The sequence below is a fragment of the Rasamsonia byssochlamydoides genome, assembly GCF_041956645.1.
Source record: "Rasamsonia byssochlamydoides strain NRRL 3658 unplaced genomic scaffold VTN77scaffold_12, whole genome shotgun sequence".
NCBI lineage: Eukaryota > Fungi > Ascomycota > Eurotiomycetes > Eurotiales > Trichocomaceae > Rasamsonia > Rasamsonia byssochlamydoides.
Window position 1 is genome coordinate 78532 of NW_027192395.1, and position 24566 is coordinate 103097.

The 24566-nt window shown below is 50.2% G+C and overlaps 10 protein-coding genes across 10 annotated transcripts; 7 read left to right on the forward strand and 3 right to left on the reverse strand.

Moving 5' to 3' along the window:
* Positions 1–925: 925 nt before the first annotated feature.
* On the forward strand, positions 926–1680 carry VTN77DRAFT_1160 (uncharacterized protein; the record flags this gene model as incomplete). The annotated part of the gene is made up of 4 exons (XM_069416862.1): positions 926–960; positions 1039–1199; positions 1270–1293; positions 1427–1680. 4 exons carry the CDS (start codon positions 926–928, stop codon positions 1678–1680), a joined length of 474 nt encoding a protein of 157 aa, XP_069280114.1.
* A 1260-nt stretch (positions 1681–2940) lies between these two features.
* On the forward strand, positions 2941–5191 carry VTN77DRAFT_1161 (uncharacterized protein; the record flags this gene model as incomplete). The annotated part of the gene is made up of 9 exons (XM_069416863.1): positions 2941–2966; positions 3058–3108; positions 3171–3196; positions 3262–3288; positions 3350–3385; positions 3459–3607; positions 3668–4929; positions 4983–5087; positions 5149–5191. The coding sequence occupies 9 exons, from the start codon at positions 2941–2943 to the stop codon at positions 5189–5191; spliced, it is 1725 nt and encodes a 574-aa protein (XP_069280115.1).
* A 789-nt stretch (positions 5192–5980) lies between these two features.
* VTN77DRAFT_1162 (uncharacterized protein) lies at positions 5981–7228 on the forward strand (the record flags this gene model as incomplete). Its single annotated transcript, XM_069416864.1, has 6 exons — positions 5981–6028; positions 6116–6149; positions 6218–6306; positions 6382–6412; positions 6518–7020; positions 7079–7228. 6 exons carry the CDS (start codon positions 5981–5983, stop codon positions 7226–7228), a joined length of 855 nt encoding a protein of 284 aa, XP_069280116.1.
* Positions 7229–8079: 851 nt separating this feature from the next.
* VTN77DRAFT_1163 (uncharacterized protein) lies at positions 8080–9120 on the reverse strand (the record flags this gene model as incomplete). The annotated part of the gene is made up of 2 exons (XM_069416865.1): positions 8080–8791; positions 8882–9120. 2 exons carry the CDS (start codon positions 9118–9120, stop codon positions 8080–8082), a joined length of 951 nt encoding a protein of 316 aa, XP_069280117.1.
* A 794-nt stretch (positions 9121–9914) lies between these two features.
* On the forward strand, positions 9915–11612 carry VTN77DRAFT_1164 (uncharacterized protein; the record flags this gene model as incomplete). Its single annotated transcript, XM_069416866.1, has 7 exons — positions 9915–9954; positions 10048–10170; positions 10229–10821; positions 10882–11145; positions 11201–11362; positions 11417–11503; positions 11556–11612. The coding sequence occupies 7 exons, from the start codon at positions 9915–9917 to the stop codon at positions 11610–11612; spliced, it is 1326 nt and encodes a 441-aa protein (XP_069280118.1).
* A 493-nt stretch (positions 11613–12105) lies between these two features.
* Positions 12106–13613, forward strand: VTN77DRAFT_1165 (uncharacterized protein; the record flags this gene model as incomplete). The annotated part of the gene is made up of 3 exons (XM_069416867.1): positions 12106–12315; positions 12420–12698; positions 12810–13613. The coding sequence occupies 3 exons, from the start codon at positions 12106–12108 to the stop codon at positions 13611–13613; spliced, it is 1293 nt and encodes a 430-aa protein (XP_069280119.1).
* Positions 13614–14578: 965 nt separating this feature from the next.
* On the reverse strand, positions 14579–15801 carry VTN77DRAFT_1166 (uncharacterized protein; the record flags this gene model as incomplete). The annotated part of the gene is made up of 7 exons (XM_069416868.1): positions 14579–15037; positions 15104–15184; positions 15244–15359; positions 15420–15478; positions 15546–15568; positions 15635–15705; positions 15762–15801. The coding sequence occupies 7 exons, from the start codon at positions 15799–15801 to the stop codon at positions 14579–14581; spliced, it is 849 nt and encodes a 282-aa protein (XP_069280120.1).
* Positions 15802–16596: 795 nt separating this feature from the next.
* VTN77DRAFT_1167 (uncharacterized protein) lies at positions 16597–17672 on the forward strand (the record flags this gene model as incomplete). Its single annotated transcript, XM_069416869.1, has 3 exons — positions 16597–16681; positions 16762–17108; positions 17169–17672. 3 exons carry the CDS (start codon positions 16597–16599, stop codon positions 17670–17672), a joined length of 936 nt encoding a protein of 311 aa, XP_069280121.1.
* Positions 17673–18209: 537 nt separating this feature from the next.
* VTN77DRAFT_1168 (uncharacterized protein) lies at positions 18210–20272 on the forward strand (the record flags this gene model as incomplete). Its single annotated transcript, XM_069416870.1, has 6 exons — positions 18210–18217; positions 18277–18574; positions 18634–18720; positions 18778–18957; positions 19012–19186; positions 19239–20272. 6 exons carry the CDS (start codon positions 18210–18212, stop codon positions 20270–20272), a joined length of 1782 nt encoding a protein of 593 aa, XP_069280122.1.
* Positions 20273–21286: 1014 nt separating this feature from the next.
* On the reverse strand, positions 21287–24521 carry VTN77DRAFT_1169 (uncharacterized protein; the record flags this gene model as incomplete). The annotated part of the gene is made up of 5 exons (XM_069416871.1): positions 21287–23633; positions 23687–23780; positions 23838–23971; positions 24028–24271; positions 24326–24521. 5 exons carry the CDS (start codon positions 24519–24521, stop codon positions 21287–21289), a joined length of 3015 nt encoding a protein of 1004 aa, XP_069280123.1.
* Between the last annotated feature and the right edge of the window lie 45 nt (positions 24522–24566).

Sequence of the window (24566 nt, forward strand, 5' to 3'; positions counted from 1 at the left end):
ATCCTGAAATATGGAATTATTCCAGTTCATGGGGTGAAGATAGATGACAACTCAGGCTTTTCTTGCTGTCCAGTTCCTTCCAGCGTCCACTGAGGGTTCCTCCTATATTCCTCAGCGTGTCTCGTATTCCCTGTCAGTCAGGGACCGTTAAAGGCAACTTGAAGAAGCGGGATATGAATTTCGGAAAACACTCTTAATAGAGGGTGCAAGTAGAAGCTTGATCTGGTCTTTTATTTCTCTTCTGTTAGGACAAGAGGATGCTGTGGACAGGCTTATATACATCTCATCTCAACAATGAACACAACTCAACAACAATCCCACAGCCCTTCAAAGAAGTGATTCATTAGAATAGCTACTATTTTTGAAGACTAGAGTTCTATATGTGTCCGTGAAATAATGGTTGAACAAAGGTCTTAGTTGTTGCTTCGTTGTCTTTGCTGCACTTTTGAAGGAGGAAAACAAGACAGCTTAAAGGACAACAAAATAGCCCACTGTTTTGGAAGCTGTATTCTTTCAATCAACTTACCCTGGTCCTGTTGTTTACCTTTTGATGTTTGTTGTCTGAGACCTCACTACAACATGGTCATGTGACGTGTGGCCTGGTTCTAAGAATGATGCAGCGCCGCCGAGCGCGCCGTGGGGTACCCTATCGGGTTTATCCATGCTGTGAAGGACAAGGCTTCTCTTCCATCACCTCACCTTAATAATGAAGATTCACTTATAGCCCTCCTCTCTGTGCCACCGGCTTCTTCTCTCCCTCTCTCCCCTGTCATCCTACCCTCAACTGCCATTTTTTTCCCCGTCTTTGTCTATCTGCGCTCAAAGACTAGCTACATAGCTACGCATTTCATTGCGAGCAACTTCGCAGACGCTCTATATCTAGCTCAAGCTCGAGACCGTTCACTCTACCCTCACTTCTAGCGAAATGTCTCTCTGCCAGAACCGCTTGATAGAGGAAAGGTATGTCAAGTCAGCTTCTATCCCAATTCTCCGAGTCGCTTGAACCTGACTGACGATACATATCCCCGATTTCCGCAGAAAACAATGGCGCAAAGATCACCCGTTCGGCTTCTACGCTAAGCCTTACCGCACACCGCAAGGGGTGCTCGACATGAAGAAGTGGGAATGCGGCATTCCGGGAAAGCCGAACACGATATGGGAGGGAGGCCTCTTCAAGTTGGACATGATCTTCCCCGACGGTGAGTGTGGGATTCCATTAGACGCCGTTTACGAGTTCATACGCTGATCTGGATTTCCGTTGTCACTTAGAATATCCGACCAAGCCCCCGAAATGTACGTGTACCTGTCGCACACTATGTCTCATGCGTTGCTAAAGTGTCGCATCGCATAGTCGCATCTTGCATATTCAGAGGAATTCAATCCAGTTTGTTCATCGACTTCTTGCTAACCAGTGTTCTACGGACAGGCAAATTCGTCCCTCCACTGTTCCATCCCAACGTCTACCCGTCGGGCACGGTATGCCTTTCTATCTTGAACGAGGAGGAGGGGTGGAAGCCCGCCATCACAATCAAGCAGATCCTGAAGGGAATCCAGGATCTCCTGGATGATCCTAACCCGGAGTCGCCTGCTCAGGCGGAAGCGTACAACCTGTACAAGAAGGATCGTCCCGCCTATGAGAAGAAGGTTCGACAGGTTGTGAAGGAGAATCCAGCGCCTTAAACTGTCCCTACCTTTTATTTATCTCTTTCTCCAGTTTGTGCTGTGCTAGGTTTTCATATCCTGCGGTCTTTGGCGATTTGGGGTCTTTCTTCCGGACGACAAGGTGTTCGAACGGGGAGTTTGGTTTGCTTTCTTTCCTTTTTTTTTTCTTGCCGGTTTCTACTTAATTTCGCGAATGGCGCATTGCGCGGGAGAATGGAGTCACAAAGGTGAATCATAATTCTCATGTGCTCTTTCCTGAAGGTACATACACGGGCTTGACTGGTAGTAGAGATACGGGACATCTCAAGGTGTTAAAGACGACGGGATGGAACGTGGTGGTAAGCTCCTGCGCGTCATCTCATCGGGTCTCAAGAGGATAAACACTCAACTTGCCCTCCTTTATAGAATTGTATCCAGGTGCTTCCGTGACTTGTTATTCAACTCTGTTTTTCACTCTTCTCATTCTCAAGATTGCATTTTGCGCTGTAGACATGTAATTTGGCCCGGGAAAGCACGCATGACTGATTGTAGTTCATTCTGGCAACTACTGTGAAGGATTTACCTTGTAACGCGATAATATCCTGATCTCGAAGATGTTGCAGATTCAATTGATTTGAAGATGGGAGAACCAAGTACCGGCTCCTTCCCCGCATTCACCTTGCGCGATTCCCCGGGAAGCACACAAACCTCTTCCTCGACTCCGTCTCAATTATATGCGGATATTGAATCTTCCATTCCAAACTGGAATCTTGTCGCAGTTCTTTTCCGGTAGCAATAATGGATTTCATGCCCATGTTGGTGGTCTCGTGAGATGGCGGAATCTTTTTTTTTCATTGATTGCATGATCTTGCTAGCATGAGAGCGGAAAATGGCAAGTATATCCCATATCTACCGTATGCACCTATGGAGTACTCCGTACCTAGCAGCTAAGACTACGAGACAGACAGGGGCAGGACGAAATCTGAGCTCATGAGAGGCTGACTCGCAGCCATCTTCATTATCAAAGGGGTGGCGGGCAGACTAGTTTATCTTATCGGGTGAGTCAACCATGACCCTCCGACTTCGCCGTCACTAAAATCTTAATCGCCCGCCCGCCGCCCGCAAAAAAGCCAGTGAACTGCCAATATTTCAAAAATCTTCCCCCTGGTTTGAAGGAAACTCATTTGAGACACTCTTTTCCCTCTCTCATTATTTATCCCGGCCAAACTTATTTTGTCCTTGCTCGAGTGCCTCAATTCGACTTGTCTGTCCTTAGTCTAGGGAAAGCAAGCTGCCAATATGTGTGGAATTTTTGCGTGCCATCAGTACGTCGACGTCTTTTTTGTGTCCCGCAGTCCGCTCTGGAGCCCGCAATAATTGCCCCGCGCGAAAAAAAGGCTGACAATCGTCGAATAGCCATCCAGATGTGCAGAAATTCAAGCCTACGGCTTTGCGCATGGCAAAACTGTGAGCATATCCTTTTTTCCCTATGAATTGAGCAGATGGAATAGGACTAATTGTGAGGGTAGCCTGCGCCATCGCGGACCGGATTGGAGTGAGTCACCCCGGTCATCGGAGGATTTAGTACATCACAATTTGGGTTACTGACGACCCTTCCAGGCGGAAACTTCGTGGCCAACCAGACAAGTAAGCCTCAGAAAAAAAAACAGTCAATTGGCTTTTTGCAAAAGCGCTGACCTCGTTGCAGTCCTCGCGCATGAGCGTCTGAGCATTGTCGGAGTGGGTGCGTATAGAATCGAATGAATCCTGAGATGAGATCAGCTTGACATGGGCTTTCTAATTTAACTTCACGACAGACTCTGGAGCCCAGCCCATTGTCAACGATGACGAAACCCTCGCCCTGGCGGTCAACGGGGAAATCTACAATCATCGGATTCTGAGGAAGTCGCTGAGTGAGCCGTACAACTTCAAGACACATTCCGATTGTGAGGTTATCATTCCGCTGGTACGTCGCGGGTCTCTACCTTTGTGAAGTGCGCAGGGCTCGGATTGATGCTTTAAATAGTACTTGAAATATGGCCTCGATGCCCCGAAGCACCTCGATGGCATGTTCTCCTTTGTCCTCTATGACAAGAACGAGGACCGTGTCATCGCTGCTCGTGACCCGATCGGTGTCACCAGCTTCTACCAAGGATGGTCTTCCCAGACTCCCGGGGCCGTCTATTTTGCCTCCGAGTTGAAGAGTCTGCACCCCGTCTGTGACAAGATCATCGCCTTCCCCCCGGGTCATGTCTATGACTCCAAGACCGATACGACGACGAGATACTTTGAGCCCAAGTGGTGGGATCCGACCAACGTTCCATCAACGCCTGTCGACTACAAATTGATCCGGGAGACTCTGGAGAGATCGGTCCGCAAGCGATTGATGGCGGAGGTTCCCTATGGCGTGCTGCTGTCTGGAGGTCTGGACTCCAGCTTGGTGGCCTCGATTGCTCAGCGCGAGACTCTTCGCATGAAGGCGCAACAGGAGAGTGCCGCCAATGGACAGGCCAACGGAACTAACGGCCTTGTTGGCATTGATGACTCCAACGAGCTGTCGACCGTGACGGCCCTCCCGCAACTCCACTCCTTTTCCATTGGCCTGCCCGGTGCTCCCGACACCCAGGCGGCCCTTGAGGTCGCGGAGTTCCTTGGCACTAAGCACCACGCTTTCACCTTCACCATTGAAGATGGGATCAATGCGCTGTCCGATGTCATCTACCACCTCGAGACCTACGATGTTACGACCATCCGCGCTTCCACTCCCATGTACCTGCTCAGCCGGAAGATCAAGGGTATGGGTGTGAAGATGGTTCTGAGCGGAGAGGGCAGTGACGAGATCTTCGGTGGATACCTCTACTTCCACGCAGCACCCTCCAAGGAGGCCTTCCACGAGGAGACCGTGCGGAGAGTGAAGAACCTGCATCTGGCAGACTGTCTGCGGGCGAACAAGTCGACTTCTGCATGGGGTGTCGAAGCCCGCGTGCCATTCCTGGACAAGCAATTCCTCGAGGTGGCCATGGGCGTGGACCCCCAGGAGAAGATGATCACCAAGGACCGCATTGAGAAGTACATCCTGCGAAAAGCATTCGACACGTCGGACGAGCCCGATGTCAAGCCCTATCTGCCTGACAAGATCCTCTGGCGTCAGAAGGAGCAGTTCAGTGACGGCGTCGGCTACAGCTGGATCGACGCTTTGAAGGAGCATGCTGAACGCCACGTCACGGATGAGATGATGAAGAACCCCAAGCCTGAGTGGGGTGATGACATCCCCGACACGAAGGAAGCGTAAGAAGCCTGCCTTATCTACCGAGGAACTAGTAGCAGCTAACTCCAGTCAGATACTGGTACCGCATGATGTTCGACGAGCACTTCCCATCCTACTGCGCATCCACGGTCTCCCGTTGGATTCCCACCTGGTCTAAACAGAAAGATCCCAGTGGACGGTAAGATTGTCCTTGACTACCCCGGTAAAGGAGTTGTGTCCTGACAATTGGTCCCATACAGGGCTATCGCAACGCATATCGCCAGATACGAGAACGCTGTTTAGAGGTTAGGTGTATTATATATGCCGCTCTAGCGATGTCTATATTCGTTCCATCGTTCAGTTCAGGGAAAAAAAAGAGATCCTTGATTCGAGCACTTGTGTTTTTGTTGTTTTCGCAGGCGCAGCTGGGAGAGGTAGATCTTGTCATGTTCTCTGCTATCTGATTCATTCCGCGGGATTGTTTTCGTACAGTACACATCATTGTTTTAGATCTCTTCGAAGACTGATAGACTGAAGCCAATTCATTGTTTGTCTCTAGGATGGCGTAGTGACATTACGACATCCAGAGGAATAGTGTGCAATGTCTAGAACTTTCGTGATTTGTAACGAGCATGAAGACCACACATTCGTCAGCCATCACAGACTGCCTCTTTCGGCAGTTGCCACCGACAAAACGGAGACCAAGCCCATCTCCGAGGTGATACTGTAGATGGCAATGGCATCCAGGGACAGGGAATTGAAGGAATTCATCGATTGGCAATTAGGTGAAATTAGGTAATGACGCGACTGCAGCCCTCGGTTGAGGTCCACCGTCACGGGACTCGGCGGGTTTAGCCGGCCGCCGCTCACCTGTCCAATCAGCGACAGCGCGCGCTCCCGTGGCTCTGTGGCCCAGCGACGACTCGTCCCGATACGACAGGGATTCCCCCAACCTCTTACTTGTGTTGTTTCCTCCTGCTCTTCTTGCTCCTCCGAACAATCCTGCTCTCCCCTTTCCTTCCTGCCAAACTAGACGCGCTCTTCATCTTCTCTTCTCTTTGCTTTCTTCTGCCTCGCAGCTCAATTCACACAATGTCTGCTCCTGCTGCTTTCTCCGATATCGCCAAGGCGGCCAATGATGTATGAATTCCCCGCCATCAACTTTTGCGCCAAATCTATGTCGCGGAGAAATCGAGACAATGCTAACGGTGACCTGCTCGACAACAGCTCCTGAACAAGGACTTCTACCACACCAACCCTGGTAGGCTTGTTCTCTTCCCCGATTCTGATTTTTAGGAGCCCGTAGCTAATCTATATTCTCTTTTCTAGCCAGCCTTGAGGTCAAGTCCAAGGCTCCCAATGGCGTTACCTTCACCGTGAAGGGCAAGTCTGCCCACGAGGGCCCCATCTCCGGCTCTGTATGTTGTTACTCGGGGAATTTTCTATGCAGGCGACTTGACTAGAGGGATGTGCTAATTGGACTTCCTGAACAGCTGGAGGCCAAATACGTTGATGCGCCAATTGGTAAAGCTCCCCTCCAATTGTGCGATCTGCCTAGCCCTAGTGTCGGCTAGTGTCGAGCGCAGACATGTCTTCATCGGATTGAAGACTAATCTTGTCGCTGCCTAGGCCTCACTCTCACCCAGGCTTGGTCCACTACCAATGCCCTCGACACCAAGCTCGAGCTGGACAACAACATTGCCAAGGGTCTCAAGGCCGAGATCCTCACGCAGTACCTGCCGAGCTCTCAGTCCAAGGGTGCTAAGCTGAACCTGTACTTCAAGCAGCCCAACCTGCACGCTCGTGCCTTCTTCGACCTCCTCAAGGGACCCACTGCCCACCTGGACGTTGTCCTCGGCCACGAGGGCTTCCTGGTCGGTGCTGAGGGTGGCTACGATGTCCAGAAGGCTGCTATCACCAAGTACTCTGCTGCTGTCGGCTACAGCCTTCCCCAGTACTCTGCTGCCATTACCGCCAGCAACAACCTCACTCTGTTCTCTGCTAGCTACTACCACCGCGTGAACGCCCAGGTTGAGGCTGGTGCCAAGGCTACCTGGGACTCCAAGGCCGGCAACACCGTCGGCCTCGAGGTTGCCAGCAAGTACCGGCTGGACCCGTCTTCCTTCGCTAAGGTATGCCATGCTTTCATCCTCTTCTGGGCTCGTGACGGAATTTCTGACCTCTCTATAGGTCAAGATCAACGACCGCGGTATTGCTGCTCTTGCCTACAATGTTCTGCTCCGCCCTGGCGTCACTCTCGGTCTCGGCGCCTCTTTCGACACCCAGAACCTGAACCAGGCTGCCCACAAGGTTGGTGCCAGCTTCACCTTCGAGGGCTAAATTAGTGCGCCCTGAACAAATTTACCCCCAACTTCGACCTCTCCCCGCCAATGTTTCTTTTCCCATTGTCTGAATCCAGCGCTTTACAGAGAAACAGCAGATATAATGAAGGTTTCGCAGGGCAAGCAAGAATTGCCCTATTTCCATTTCAAGTATTAGACAGGCCATGTACTTGTTTAGACGACTTGTCGTCTCTCTCTTTACTTTGATCACACCTCTTCGTTCTTAGTAGCAGGTTTCTTATTGCGCATGGCAGAGCGGTTTATGGATGGAAGGAAACCATGGCAGTGCAGGGAGCGCCGGGTTGGAGGGTCAAACCAATAAAAATTCAAGAGTAAATCATGTATGAGAGTCGTAGCTTGGCCAAGCTACATGTATATCAGTTAACACGACCAATCCATTGCCTTTGTTGTAAAAAAAGACCACAAACAGCGTATACTACAGTGCGTAGCGGTTAAATTATTATTGTTGAATTGGTGTACAGGGTAGTAGTGGCAGTTAGTGACCCGGTACACCGTACGCATGGTCGATGCAGTTGTTCTGTTCATTCTCCGGGTGGAGAAAAAGAACCTTATGAAAGACAAGGCCAAAAAAAGGGGGAACTTTCATAATCCTTTAATTGATCACATAGGAAACGAAACTATCTAGGGAATCTAGAAAAAAAAATCAGCCAAAAAAAATCAGTCTAACAAATAATGAAGTCACTCGGCCATCATGCTTCAAACGCAAAAATCAGACACTGATCTATGTATGTATGTACACTGCGTGGAGACGTTTCTTCTGTCTGGCTGTAGTTTACTCACGTCCATTCGTTTGGTGCAAGGCTCGTCAGTGGTCACTCACTCGTCTCTCTAACGCGAGGACGAGGCCCTGCTTCTCGCTGCGGTATTGCTTTCATTTCGACTTTGAAACACGCCTGCAATGGTCCCTGCTCCGACTAGGATGCCGCAGACGACCACAAACCGCAAGACCAGCCCACCGCTGTCAGCTACCACGTCTCGATCTTCGAGGCCCAGTTCTCGCGACTTGCGCTGTCGTCGGCGGGCGTCTTCTGCGGATTGCGTGCGGAAGTGGCTTTGGGCGTTGAAGTGCCAGACTGGGTTGTGCTTGATGAACGATGTTGGATCTTCTTCCGTTTTACTTGGACCAGTTGTTGCCCCGGCGGAAGCAGCCGAAGCGGATGCAGATGCAGACGCAGTCTGCCCCCCGGGTCTCGCTCCTCTCGCGCCGTACCCGCCGTGCGCGTAGAAACTCGGGGGCGGACCGCGAAACGGCCCTCGTCGCTTGCTCAGTCCGCTTGCGGGCCGCGAGCCGACGTAGGAGCCGTTGTTGCGCACGTTGGCGCCGTAGCTGCTGCCCATGGGATGCTGGCCGGGATTGGCGCTGCTGCGGGTGCTGGACGTGTTCTGGTTCAGGATGCCATTGTCCCGGTCGTATTTGGCGCGCTTCGCACTGTCCGAAAGCACCTCGTATGCGGAAGAGATGGTTGCGAAGCGGGAGGAAGCGTTGGGATCGGAGCGGTTACGATCCGGGTGGTGGAGGAGTGAGAGAGCATAAAATTGTCTGTAGATAAACGTTCAGCCAGACATTCATATAATTATCCATATAGAGATATCCGGACTGGATGCAGAGTAAATATATCCATGTACATACTTTTTGATCTCAGCCGTAGATGCCGTCACCGGCACATTGAGGATCTCATAGTACGTTGGCTCCCGACCAGCAGCGTAGAAGCATGCTGCCGTGGTTGAAAAGCTCGCGGCAGATGCGCAAGCATGTCTGTTCGAAAGAGAGAGATTGGTCTTGGGAAATGTCGCTGTCGCTGTCGCTGTCGAAGTCGTAATAGTCACAGAGGGGGAGAACCTCGGGAGGGTCCTCAGACGAGGTGGCATGCCTGACTGAGGCCCTCGTTCACATTGGGATAGTTAACTGGGCCTAGATATAAGCAAAGCGAAAGCGGAAGCGAGAAAAAAAGAAAGAAAGAAAGTCTAAGATTGCGTATATTGATGAGATGCACCCAGAGATGTTCTGTTCGGGAAAGAGGAAGATAAGGATAAGATCGCTTGAATATTAATTCAGCGAACTCGGAGCACACGACTGCGGCAGCGCTGTCATTGGAGGACGCGAGCCCTGCGTCATTGTCATTGCAGACTGTTATCACGTATACTGTACTGACCTTACAAAAAGAGCATTGCTGCAGTGAATTTTTAGTGTTGCTGTTTATATATATTCAATATGATTCAGGATACTTTCATGAGAAATATTCTTCTCTTTTTGCTCAGAGTTTTATAAAGTCAGTTGTACGAAGATAGGTCTGGTATTGCTGGCTTGTATTGTATTAAATACACACTTTTCATGCACTTTTTTTTTTCAACGTATTTTTGATGTAACGAAATGCGCCATCAATGATCTTTGACCTTTTTAATGACGATATCTGCATTTCTCCATAGTTGACTGTATATCTCAATTTATCAATATATCATCATATCATCATTAATAGTAAGACTCCCATTCTTATGTCTTAATCAACTGTATTATACTCCGTACGGAGTGCCACTGCCACTCGGGGCGGCGAAACGATGGCGGTACTAAGTTAGCATAAGAATTATCTCCCCTCGTGCCTTGTAGCCTTTCTTGCACCCCACCAGCAGGCTGCGGCAGGTCGGACTACAGAACAGATCTCAACATGGCTGCTCAGGCTAGTGAAGAGCTGGAGAAGCTCAACCGTAAGTCTCATGACGCGTGCCTTGGAATTTTTTTAATTTTTCTTTTTTTTTTGCCCCTCTTCCTAGTTGCTGATAAGATATGCGGTACTTTAGTGAACGGTCAGAATGGAAATGACGCCCCCGCCGCCGGCTCTGCAAACGATGCGGCAGACAACGGCGACTCAGATGATGATAAAGAGGACGAAAATGACGTTCCAGAAGGCGGCGCTGCTGGAGGTAAGAGGCTTGCTGGTTTTCAGACAAAGGCCGCAAAGCTCATGTAGTATTCGTACAGCCGCAAAGAAAAAGAAGAAGCGCAAGTCCAAGAAGAAGAAGACAGGCGCAAAGAAGCAGACTTCTCCTCCGCGGATCCCTGTTTCCGAACTCTTCCCTAACAACCAGTATCCCGAGGGCGAGATCGTCGAGTATCTGAATGAGAACGCCTACCGGACCACCAACGAGGAGAAGCGCTACCTCGATCGCATGAACAATGACTTCCTGCAGGAATATCGCCAGGCGGCTGAGGTTCACCGTCAAGTCCGCCAATGGGCGCAGAAGAACATCAAGCCCGGCCAGACCCTGACGGAGATTGCGGAGGGCATCGAGGATGCTGTCCGTGCCTTGACGGGCCACCAGGGTCTCGAGGAGGGCGACAACCTCCTCGGAGGAATGGGTTTCCCTTGCGGTCTGAGCATCAACCACTGTGCGGCCCACTACACGCCTAATGCCGGCAACAAGATGGTCCTGCAGAAAGGAGACGTGATGAAAGTCGACTTCGGTACCCACATCAACGGAAGAATTGTCGATAGCGCCTTCACCATGACCTTTGACCCGGTCTACGATCCCCTTTTGGAAGCCGTTAAAGATGCTACCAACACTGGCATTCGGGTATGGTTAAACTGTGCGCGAGCATGTACCGTGCGAACAGCCAGCTGATATCATTCACAGGAAGCAGGAATCGACGTCCGCATGTGCGACATCGGTGCGGCCATCCAGGAAACGATGGAGAGCTATGAGGTCGAAATCAACGGGACCACGTATCCCGTGAAAGCTATTCGAAACCTGAATGGACACAACATCGAACGGCACATCATCCACGGCGGCAAGAGCGTACCCATTGTCAAAGGTGGTGATCAGACGAAGATGGAGGAAGGCGAGGTCTTTGCGATTGAGACCTTTGGCAGCACCGGAAAGGGCTACGTGAGAGACGATGTCAGTCCCCCTCGGAACCCCCAGAGATCTCCGGGCACGTCCTGACTGTCTACAGATGGAAACCTCTCACTACGCCAAGATTCCCGATGCTCCCAATGTCCCTTTGCGGCTGTCGTCCGCAAAGAACCTTTTGAATGTGATCACTAAGAACTTTGGCACCTTGCCCTTCTGCCGCCGGTACCTTGACCGGCTTGGCCAGGAGAAATATCTTTTGGGAGTATGTTCACCCGACTTGAGCAAAATATGATACTCGGTTCTCACATCTATTTAGTTGAATAACCTGGTCTCTGCGGGAATTGTTCAGGATTACCCGCCTCTGTGCGATATCAAGGGCTCATACACGGCCCAGTTCGAACACGTAAGATCTTGCTGCTAGATAATACTAAATGCACGTGCTGACTCGGGTATAGACCATCGTGCTGCGGCCGACCGTAAAGGAGGTCATCAGCCGTGGAGATGACTACTAAATTCGCGTCCCTAGATGAAGTCTACTGATTTGAAGTCTGGATAATCGAAGGGGAACCAAACGGGGAATTGGATTGATGGACAAGATAGCTAGAGCTATCGTTCAGACTGGCCATTCGTGTATCTACGACTCTGTGTACAGTACTTGCGATATGAGGAGGGAAAATGGAAGGAAGGAGATGGTTCTTTCAACTAGTGTTTCTCTAGACACTTCTATTCGAGATAGAAATGGTAACTTGCATGAATTCCTGTCCTGGTCTTGATGTTCCTGACGGGCCGCGAACCCCAACCCAAGGGTAGCCCCACGTGGAAACGCTCGTCTCCGATCCCGAAACTGCCATGATTGTCAGTCCATCATTTCCATCCAACAAGTTACAACCATGCCAACCCTTCCGCTCTTTTGAAGACCATCGTTTGTAAATGCATAGTCAAAACAATTGTCTACCTTATGGGGAATAGGACATTGAAATAAACGAATCATTACTCTCTTTATTCATGGCGTCGCTCACTTCCTCCACCGCCGACCTTCATCTCCGCCCGTCGGCTGCGGCCAAAGATGATAGCAAGGAGGCCTCGACAGGATTGCAACAATCCGCAAGGGCGCCACCGCCGGAGTCATCCTTTATAGAGGATCACTTCTTTTGGACATATACCGAGGAGCCGCATCGGTCACGGCGACAGGCAATCATCAAGGCCCATCCAGAGGTACAGTATAATCTCGTTCATTCTGTGAACCCCCTACACCGCTTTTATGACCCTCGTGAAAGGGAAAGGGGCTTGATACGAATGTTGACAATGATGACGGACAGGTTACCAAGCTCTGCGGCCCCGAACCTCTCACGAAATATCTCGTCCTTGCCGTCGTCTCTCTCCAGATCACCTGCGCCTACCTCCTTCGAAACACGCCCGTGCTGTCGTGGAAATTCCTCCTCACCGCGTACGTGGTCGGCGCCACGGCGAACCAGAACCTCTTCCTCGCCATCCATGAAATCTCGCACAATTTGGCTTTCCGGTCCGCGCTGGCGAACCGGCTGCTGGCCATCTTTGCCAATCTTCCGATTGGTCTGCCGTACAGTGCTGCGTTTAGGGTGCGTTTGTTGCTTTCTAGCAAACCCGTAGAAGGGGATGAAGTTGCTGCTATTTAAAATTGTTTACGGGGATGATGAGCTGGATGATGAGCTGACGCTTAGCTGGACTAGCCATACCACCTGACGCATCACAAATCGCTTGGGGTGGCCGGACTCGACACCGACCTGCCTACTGCTTTCGAAGCTTTCCTCCTCGATTCCCTCCTGGGCAAAGCCTTCTTCTGCACCTTTCAGATCTTCTTCTACGCTCTCCGGCCCATGTTCATTTACAGCCCGCCATGGACATACATTCATGTCTTGAACCTGGTCACGCAGTTCGCCTTCGATTACGCCCTTGTTCGATTCTGTGGTGGATCCCTGCAGCCGCTGTATTACCTGCTCTGGAGCTCGTTCCTCGCTGGGTCCCTGCACCCTTGCGCGGGCCATTTCATTGCCGAGCACTACTTCTTCTCTCGGGTCAAGAGCGGCGGCACCGAGTCGCTCGCGGAGCTCAAGGGCAAAAAATCTGGAGATCGGAAGACCAACAGCCCTCTTGACTCCCTCGCACCTCCGGAAACATACTCCTACTACGGCCCGCTCAACATCCTGACCTACAACGTCGGCTTACACAACGAACACCACGACTTCCCCGCCATCCCCTGGACCCGTCTGCCGGAGCTGCATCGCATCGCGAGCGAGTTCTACGAGCCCCTCCCGTCTCATCGCAGCTGGATATGGGTGATCTGGACCTTCATCCTGGACAAGGACGTCGGCATGTGGTGTCGCGTGAAGAGAGCGCAAGGCGGGAGAGTCGTAGGCGGAGGAGCTGCACGCTCGAAGAGAAGTGGCCGGGGCGGAGAAGGCATTTCAGCGGCGTCCGTTAAAGAAGAAGAAGAAGACGGCGATGGGTGGAAAGAGAGCGAGATCCAGAATTGATTCATTCAGTCATGGAATCTCAAATCTCTCGTCTCGATACTGTCTTGTCTTACTGTGGTATTTCGTTCCGTTCCGTTCCGTTCCGTCCTGCTCGTTTTGTGCTGTGTATGCATGCAGCATACAGCATACGTGTACAGCTTCCTTCGGGAGGGGTGGGCATGAATCTGTTTGGATCTTGTCTGGTCATCGGTCATGGTCATCATCGTGTTGGAATGTGTTGTATTGCGCTGTGTTCTACATGTGCTATCTATCTTGTTCTTCACAACATATGAAGAGCGAGCGACAATGTAAATTGTAAATAAACAAATCAGGGTGTAATAATCATCGATGCTAGGAAGGGAAAGGGCTATATTAGGTAGTTAGCTAGTTACTTAGTTAGAGAGATAGGGATACTAATGGATATTATCATCATATATTCTAAACTAAACACATACTGTAGTTAGTACCTTAGTTCTTGAACGCGAGATGAGAACGTGAGAGGCACCGGTGCGGTCAGGTCATATGATAGGATTTAAGAAACGCTACTATACCATACTAGAAGACAATACAACCATCATGGTCTTAGCATTAACTATTTGGAATTTGTCTCCTGTGGAACAAAATCGTATCGTACTCGATCGACAAAGGAAAAAGAAAAGGTGATGCAAAAAGAAAAAAAAAAGGAGGAATGTCTGGGACTATGCCAGAAACATGTGGCTAATTGTAATGATGCTGGGAATTAAGCACGAAGAGAAGAAAAAAGAAAAAAAAAGGAAAACAGTCGGCCGTCATTAGACGAGTAAGGACTGGGAGACGCGGACGCTAGAAAGGTTGGCAAGAGTAGAATGAGAAGAAAAAAAAAGGCGGAAAAGAAAAAGAAAAGAAATACAGTCACGGAATCCAGCTGGCTTCGAAAGCAAAAGGCAAACGCAAGAGCAACCCGAGAATTGAATTGCAACGGTCAAAGACAATAGAAGGCAGACCAACTAGAAGAAGAAATAAGCAAGCAAGAAACTCAACAAGCACAATCCGGCCACAATCTGGACAGGTACCCCTATCTCTTGTGCGGACTGCGGATGCTGTTGCTGCAGGAGAGGCGCCGTGGATTGAGCGGCCCCCCCTTCGCTTTTCCGGAGTCGCAACCCCTGATCTGCGAGCTGCTCTTTCAACTTCTGAATCTGAGCCTGTGCCTGGGCGAGTTGTGATTTTAATTCTTCATTCGATGCAGATAGTGTATTCGCGGCGGCCGACTTCGAGCTCTCTGTCGCGGAGACGGGCCTTTCTTTCGTAGATTCCGGTGACGTTTCTTGTCTGGACCGGTCGGTGAACTCTGGTTGTGGGATGGGAGAGACGTCATCGGCGACTTTCTTTGCCGCGGTGGGTGCTGGAGTTTCATATGCCCCGCCTGGAGATGAATACGCGGGAGGTTCCTCATCCGGAACGGCCTGAGTAGACAGCCATGAGTCGACCATTCGTGAGATCAGGACGTGATGCTTGCGGTGGGAACATACAGATCCATTTGGAACATTTGCTGGCAGATAATTCACGCGAATCTTGCGCTCTTGAATCGCTGCTTTCGGCACTTTCTCAAACTGTATAGAGAACGTCAGTTCGCTAGGGGGTGCGGCAAGGGACCCGAACTCGAACGTACAATCGACGTGATATTTGAGAATTCCAAATCTCCGGTGATCGCGACGGACTGGACGAGGAACTTGTCTTTGCATTTGGCATCAAGAGGGGGGTCCTCCTTCATCGCCTGCAACAGCACTATTTCAAACGGTTACCCCATCATCCACCTGCATACCCGCACGATCGCAAAGCACCAACCTTGCACCTCCACATGCTTCCCCGGCTCTATACGTCCCGAGTTTGGTCGAACACAGTAACTGCAAAGCCCAGTCAATGGTCGACGGACCAATATCGTTGACCGGGCCAAGTTGGGGGGATACACACTGTTTGGGGGCGGTGGTTTTCACCTGCGTTGGCAAATCAGTCAGCATGCAGCGATCAGGAGACGTCCAGGGATGGGAGATTGCACAAACCTTGAATGCAACAGGATCACTGTTGGGGTTGCGCAGATGCAGAATTTCGCTGACTTCCCTGTTAAAGGGTCCTGATGGGCAGTAGTTAATACGTATGCTTCGGGGCGATGACAAATGGACAACTCACGTCTGAACCCGAGATCGCTAGGCTCAAGATCCACGGACATGCTGGACTGATCTTATGTACACGTAATTGTTAAATTAGAGAAAAAAAAGGAAAAGGAAAGGGAGAGAAAGACGGTTGGAGAGGGAGAGGAAGGGAAAGGATTGTTGGATCAGGCGGACAGGGAGGGAAGGTTTGATGTGATCATGGGTGGGTTGAGCGATGACTTCCCGACTGCAAGCTAGCTGGGCACTTCGGTACGGTACTCCGTACCTGTGTAACTCTCCCTGGACTGCCTGGATAAGAGGCATTGCTGACGTAAGCCACGTAAGATAAGCTAGTTATGTTTTGTGCTGTCAGGTGATGTCATGTATCGATTACCCCGTGTTCGTTGCCAAGACCAGATCGCACCATCCAGAATAAAAGATAGAGAAATAGAAAGGAAGAGGAAGAAAGAATAAGTTGCCTTGAATTATGTACCGTCCATTTACTTTGTCTCCAAATCTGACGGAGGTTTGTTATAATTACAGCTTGATCTTGATCTGGACCCTTGTGATAATAGACCCGCAGTAGGCGCTGCAAGCATTGCCGCCCCGATTTACAACGATAAAAGGTACGGAGTACTCCGTACCTCACGTCACCCCGAAGCTCCCCACTTCACTCATCATCAACATCAGCGCCTAGAACGAAGGTCCTCAGCAGAGTGTTTGTTCTTAATCAGACACCTGCTTCCTACTTTTTTCTTTCTTCCTCATACGTTATTATCATTGTGTTTCTCAGCACATCTACCCCACTTTGAAGCCTCGTAACTGGAAAGTATTGTTTCTGGGAGGACGCACACCGTCCAGACGCCCGCAATATGACCACTTCAGACCTCGATCAGCTCATTGAAATGGGCTTCGACAGGGAGCGAGCCGAGTTGGCCGTCTCCAAGACAGGCGGGCGTATGCACATCTGAAAGCTTTTTCCACCTGGCGTATTCTGATATCCGTTCCCCACTGACATGTCGTTTTCCGGTCTGTAGTCCAAGGCGCTCTCGAATGGCTCGAAGCCAATCAAGATAAATCTCTCGAAGAGATTAAAGCGGCTGCATCCACTTCAACAGAGACGCAGGAGGGACCTCCGCTCAAAGAGGGCGAGCAGCCCCGAAGTCTCGTTTGCAACGACTGCGGAAAGAAATTCAGGAGCCAAGCACAGGCTGAATTTCATGCATCCAAGACACAGCATGTCGATTTCTCGGAATCAACGGAAGAGATTGCTCCTCTAACGGAGGAGGAGAAAAAGGCGAAGCTAGCGGAATTACGGGAGAAGCTGGCGGCGAAACGAGCGATGCAATCAGAGCAAGACAAGCTTGAACAAAAGAGAAACGAGGTAAATAGATCAAGCTGTGCCTAGTGACACACCTGTCCACTTTTACTTACCCTTCGCTAGGAAATCCGGCGGAAGAGCACCAAGGAGGCTCAGGACATCAGAGAAGAACTCCAGAGGAAGGAGATGCTGAAGGAGGCAGCCAAGAGACGGAAAGAGAAACAAGAAGAGATCGAAGCGAGGCAGAGAATAAGGGCCAAGATAGCTGCAGACAAAGAAGAGCGGCGATTGAAGGCCGAAAGAGAGAAGGCTGAGCGGGCAGGCCAGGCTCCCCCATCGCAACCAGCAGCAGCAGCTCCGACAACGTCTGGACCGGTGACGTCCAAGCCTGCATCCGCTTACACAGAGACTCGTCTGCGATTCCAGACGTCCAAAGGAAACATCCAGAAGACCTTCCCCGTGGATACAACCCTTTTCGAGGTCGCCGCTGCCCTCACCCAGGACGACGGATTAGAAGTCCAGAGTTTCACACAAAATTTCCCGAGGAAGGTCTTTGACGCTGAATATTTCGGTGAGACGTTGAAGGAGCTTGGTCTGGTGCCCAGCGCCAGTCTTATTGTGAAATAATCTAATTGCAATTTTTCCTCTTAACTGATGACGGCATGACTGTCTGCTTTTGGTTCATCGGGAAGAGCGTAATATCAAATTTAATTTGGAAGACACATGATCTTAAATTCTATGGCTGAATAATTCGTTCTTTTCGATCTGAAATTACTAGCAGTGTCTTGTTATAGAGATCTATTACTCCAGCGATATTAGACACTGGATAATCAATCTGGGGGGAGAGACAGAGTAGCCAAAATTGTCGTAACGAGGAACGCTGTTTATATTAATAAATTACATTCCTTTTGAATTTAAATCCGCAAGAGAGACGTAAAGAAAACACTGCGTCGTCGTAGTGAGTATAGAGCAAGTGTTTATAGAAAGTGTTCAGGATAAGCACGTGATCAGGCGTTTCCCCGTGTATGTGACATAAGCAGGATCCGTCGCGTCGACACGTCTGGGCCGAGATAGCGGACAATCGCGCCATTAGAGCTTATGTTCTAACTCAGCTGCATCTCCTCTCATTGTTGATGCTGCGAATGTGTTCTCAGTCCTTACAAAATGCCTGCGTAAGTTTTGATTTCATCTCTGATTAAGAATTCGTTTTTTATTAACCTGTACTTCACAGAGTCGGTGACCAACATCGTGTAGGACCAGGTACTATGATATCAACCATGGCTGGTACCGTCACTGCGAATCCTTTCGAGGAACCACCTCGTCGAATTAGCGAATATACTGCGCAGGAAATTGCCACTCTTCAATCGCGCCTCGATAAGCAGCTGGGACCAGAATACATCTCCTCGCGAGCCGGCCCCTCTGGGCAGAAGGTGCACTATCTAGCCGCAGAGAAATGCATAAATCTTGCGAACGAAGTTTTTGGGTTTAATGGCTGGTCCAGTTCAATCCAGAGTATACAGATCGACTTTGTGAGTGCATCAGCTTGGACAATCGTAGAGCTATAAGCTGATTTGTTGGGTTTGACTAGGTCGATGAGAGTCCAAGCACGGGCAAGATAAGTCTGGGATTGTCCGTGATTGTGAGAGTCACATTGAAAGATGGCACGTACCATGAGGTAATGGGGTGATATGTCACAACATCACCAGGAGACAACTGACTGGAGGCTTCTTAGGATATCGGTTACGGTCATATTGAGAATTGTAAAGGCAAAGCGGCAGCTTTCGAGAAAGCAAAGAAGGAGGGGACAACAGATGCTCTTAAGCGGGCTCTGAGGAACTTTGGCAATGTTTTGGGCAACTGCATATACGACAAAGAGTATCTTGCCAGGGTTACTAGAGTCAGAGTGGCTCCTGTGAGTTCCATCTCCTTCCTAATGTCTGTTTGTCGGTCTACTAATTAGGAGTAGGCCAAGTGGGATGTGGATAACCTTCATCGTCACCCTGATTATGCTCCGGTCAAAAAGGAACCTGTCGAAGAGAAGAAGGTCTCTGAAGATAACGATCTTCCTCCCCGTCCAACTGAAGTTAACCAGAGCAACACAAACGATTCTTCTGCATTCGACGGAGATGGCGAATTCGGCAGTAAGCTATTCCCCAAAATTTATGAAACTGGCCTGATGCTCAAACCTGGCAGGTGATCTTTTCGACGAAGCAGACTTCGCGGTAGGCAACCCTGATGAGGTGGCTTTGGATCCAGAACCTCCACAACAGCAACAACAGCAGCAGCAGCAACAGCAACAGCAACCACCCGCTCAGCAAGGGCCTCAAGGGAACATGTCACGACCCGCTCGACCTCCCCCTGAGATGGTCACTCCCTCGAAACCAGAAAGGCCTTGGATTGCCGGTCCTGCTCCTGCACGACAGCCAGTACAGACACCGCAGCACAATAAACAGAACAATACAACTTCGGTAGTCCAACAAAACACGTCTACCAACAATCAAGCCATGCAAAGGCGGCCGACCCCTGGTCCGCAACCACAGCAACCCAACCCGACAGTGGGCCCTTACTCAAGATCTAGCCAAGAATTATCCTCAAACGCTCAAGGCGGAGCAGGAATCAAAGCAGAGGCGTCTGCAGACTCTAAGCCCCAACAAGCCAATAATACTCAGGGACAATCTTCGGGAAGCGATTTGCCAGAGAACAGAATCCAGACGGATCCGGCAGTGGGGTTTTACTCTGCAAGAGCAGTTGATATATTACGAGAGAATCCTCAGGCTCCTCCGTCGATGGCACCAAAGTTTGACCCGAAGGCCGAGAGTCCTTCAATCCGCAAAACAGCAGGCATCGACCATAGCAAGAGCGTTCCTGTGTCTAAACCGATGCTTGCTGGAATTTCTCCTTCCGCAAATGGTACTCGAGACTTCATAAATCCTTCTCAAGATATGCATCGCAGAATAGGCGCTCCTGGCGGTAGTGGAATCGGTAGCCCAGTGGGCAGAGCGCCGAGCACATCCTCTTATCGCCCGTTGACCCGACCGAATATCGCTGGAAGCAATACTGGTCCGAATCGAGAAAATCCTGCACAGCAGAATACAGGCTTGAAGAGACCCCCGCTCAACGATGTGACAAATTCATCGGGCACGGCTGCCATGTCTGGACCCGGCGATCCAAAAAGACCCAAGGTCAACATCGAAGGACAGACAGCGCCACAGCAGCAGCAGCGTTGATGATTTTTTCCGACGAGCATATTTCTGCTATCGACCAAGTCCCCATTTGTCATGAATATTAGCACTTTGTCGTTTGAGACGACTCGGTGAATATATGGCGTTCAGGAGGCCAAGGAACATAATTATATGGCGCACTTGTTTGTCTGTGCAATTGTCCTACTGAACTGAATTTTCTGCTGTTATCACATATTACTTACTTTGCATACTTTACCGACTCCATCATGCTAACTTTGTTTATTTTTTGGTGTTTGGGAAGAGGAATGGTAATGGTTTTTTTTCTTTCTTCCGTGGCTGGCGTTCAATGGATGATAGATACTCTGTGCATTAATTAGTTAGCTGATCAAGGAGGAAAAGCGATCGATCAATCTATCAATCAACTGGCGTTGTATTGATAATATTGAATATTGAACTTTTCTGATATCCTGACATGGTCAGAACTTTCACCAGTGCATTGCACGCTTTCTTTCTCTAGAGAAAGAGAGAGAACGGAACGATAATTAATATACCTAGCTAGTCACATAGGACCGATGCTCGCTCGCTGGCATTAAATTAACTCTGCTAGTGTAATCCTACATACATAATTCATGCAGACCATTATTCTTGTTGGATTTTGTTCCCTCCCCTTACTTTTTTCTGGGTGGCTCCCCCCTTCCCTTTTTTTTCTTTTTAGTTTCGTGTCTTCGCGAACAACCGAAGACACACTGGCGAACGGGACCTCTGGGGGAACTTTATTGATAGGGTCCAGGTCAAACGGAAGAAACAAGTCAAAAAGACAAACAGCAGCTGAAGCGAGGCAAAAAGAAAAAAAAAAGCCCGCCGACACAAACACACTCACATGGGACAATCAATCGCTAATCGAATCTGGACATAGGCACATAGGCACAACATCGAGAGAATCGTAACCGCGTCACCTTTTAGATTAGATTAGGTTAGGGTTTTTGCTTCCCGTCATTCAGACAGAGCGAGCAAGCAAGCAAGTCATCGTCTTCTCTTCTCATCTTCTCGTATCTTATCTCAGCGAAGAGGTTTCTTGCTGTCGTCATCGGGTAGAATCGCATATCTCGAAGCGTAGAGACTGCGCGTTGGAGGAAGAGGGCTCTGCGGTGGAGCAGCAACTGCTGCAGGAGGAGCAGCAGCAGCAGGAGGAGGAGGCTGCTGGTATTCGCTCGATTGCGCCGGTTGATGTTGTTGGTCGAACCCTGTTGCAGGCGCTCCCCACGGGCGTGGAAGAGTTCGCTGAGAGAAAGGAGCGGAGCTCTGACGTGCAAACGGCTGGTTGCTGCTGCTGCTACTACTCGACAGCTCCGGTTGGGATAGCCGCGGGGAAACTGCAGGACTGGTAGACGCGTATCTCGAAGCGTAAAGGCTGCGTGTAGGCGGGATAGGGCTCTGCTGCTGCTGCTGCAACACTGGAGCCTGGTATTGGTATTCACGCGGCTGTTGCGCCGGTTGGCCGAAGCCTGGGAAAGATGCACCCGCTGTCGGCGGCGGTGGCGCGTACCTGGAGGTGTAGAGACTACGAGAAGGCTGAACAACAGCGTCGTGGTGCGCAGGAGATTGGTTCTCGCCCACCACATGCGGTTGGCTGGGCCTCAGTGAGAACACAGGAGCTGCAGGGTTCGGGGGCGTAGACTTGATGGAGTCGTTTCGCGGAATCGAAGAAGGAAGATTGGCACCGTACTGAAATGTTGTCTCAGATAACGGTGCGGTTGGCCAGGTAGGAATAGGATGAGAAGTTGTCAGAGTCATCTGATGATGACTTGACATAGGAGGCGTGTTTACAACACCCTGTGGAAGAGGAACAACATCCGATTCTACATGATGGCTGAAAGGAGAACTGAAGGGACCACCACCTGTAGTCGAGGAAACAGGATGATCAACCGTAGAGGCGTCACCTGCAGGGAACGCTTGTCTGCTTGGGTTCGGTGGTCCTGCATCAAACGTCAATTTGTCGGTCAAAGCCTGACAAAGGTAGTCAACATTACTGTCTGTACTAGGAGCCCGAAGCACGGAACCTGTCGTGGAGATAGAACTGGGTCTGCTTCTCCCAGGAAGATTTTGTTCACCAAAGATATGATCGTCGTTGTCAGGAGTTTGCGTTCTTCTGCGGTTGGGAACCGGTGACTGTCTCGAGCTGCTGGAACGAGGGACAAACGGCGCCGCGAGGACGGCCTGCCGCAGTCGAGACCTCTTGGGTGTAGGTGCATGGCTACCCGGAGCAGCCTTGGGCTTTTCAACGTCTGCGCCCTGCTTCTGAACGTCCGAGACCGGTTCGGCTTGTTGTTGACGTTCCTGGACGGGGGAACTATCTTCAGCGGACTTGATCGACAAAGACTCCAGAGCAGAAACAATCTCGCTAGCTTTTCGAGCAGTTATCAAAGCCAAATTCTCGTTAGCTTTACTCTCAGTAGCCTCAGAGATCAGTTTGACAAGCTTCTTCCTTCTCTCATTCAGATTGTCTGCGTCCTCTCCAGTGAGAGATGGAAGGGTATCGTTGATGAAAGCCAGCTCTTGAAGATAGCTGACGACCAAGGCTTTAGCCGATGAGGGATTCGAATCGGTCGAACGAGATCCCTTCTGAACCTGGATAGCTGGCTCAGGATCAGCAGCCTCGGTGTTGGAACTTGGGCCTTGTTGTAGTGAAGCTACCGATACTGATTTAGAAGGTGACCTGGAGCGACGATGGAAGTCGAGATCCATCAGATCCTGAACTCCAGGACTTGGTGCAACTGCTTCTTTCTCCGGGTTGTCTGTCGTTGTCACCACAGAGGTGGTAGTGCTGAAATCGAGAAGGAGATCGTTATTTTCGTCGAGTTTAGTCTTGGGCTCCACAGCTTCCTGAGGCCTGGAATATTTTGGCGTCAGGATTTGTGGCTGTGGAAGATTCGAGCTGAAAACTTTCCTAGGTCTCGGTTTCTCCTGCGTATTGTCTTTTTCATTATCGTCTTTCACGGGTTTTGTGGATACAGAAACCTCAGGAGGCTTCGCAGCGCGTGTACTCTGTGCCATATTGCTCGATTCGGGAGGGCTCGATTGCTGAACCTTGGAAAAATCGTTCGTCCCTTCATCTTCAGCAGCAGCAAGGGACTGAGAAACACCTTTCGTAGATGATAGCGACTGTTTCTTTTCAGCAGCAATAGGAGTAGAGACCCCTGAATGAGAATGAAGATCAAGGAGTTCAGTATCCGGATTAGGGGCCTCCTCCGGCAGCTCAGGGCGTGCCACTTCGGACGTGACATGGGAAGTTGTTTCTGTGGCTTTCACCACATCCTCTCCAGAGTTTTCTGTTGATACCGACCTGGTTTTACGGACTGCAGCCAGGAAACCCTCTGGTTCAGCGAGAAAAGTTTCATAATTTTGCCTTTTTTTATTCAGTCAGCTACTACAACCTTGAACTGAGACACAGTTCCTTACCCAGGAGTCGCAGCAATCTGCGGTTGGATAGGTCGCCTTGTCTTGATTCCAGGAGGCTTTGCGGGCTTTGGGGGAGGTCTATGTTCCTTAGAATCTGCGAGTAAGCAAGGTCAAAACGTGAATCAATAACAAGTTGTGCTGGATGTTTTACCCTTTCTGCCCCTGCCCCTGGAGGGAGATGTCGTGTTAAAATCGAGGGCGGGATCGAGATGACGCTGGATCTCCGCAAGTTGGTGCCCGTGCATCATGACTGATCTACCGCTTGGGCGTCTTTTAGGGGAATTCCTGAAGTTTGTTAGCAATAACAAGAGGTCATTTGGAACCAGAGTACAGAATCTTACTGTGTAGTAGACACAGATGACCCACGGCCACGTCGTCCTACGTTTCCACCACCACGTCCGGGATCCCGAGCATCTCGAGCATGAGCCCTTGGGTGAGGACTATTTCCCTTACTAGGAGTTTCGACGTAAGTCTGTCCTCCGCTCTCCTGGATGGCAGCGCTGAGCTGAGCCCGGTGGCTCTGTCCATCCATCATGGAGTCCAGGTCCTCGAGGCCACCTGTGTCATTAACTTGCTTGTAAAAGCCTCCAAGCAGATTAGCTCAAAGTTCAGATGATTAGAACACATGAGATCACTTACTAGACCAAGCAGAAAGCTGTTCTTTATTCTGTTCAGCGACACGGCGCACCGACTCATCTACGTTTGATAACCGAGCAGCCTCGAGTTGGTCTTTCCGGATCCTGCTGAATTTATTTGGTTTGTCAACTGACGATATGTATTCGCGACGAGCCGTTCCAAGATCGGCCTGTTGATGTAAATCAGTTGACGTTCTCATTTATGACGCGCATCTAATCACTCACCATCTGAATTTCCTGAAGCC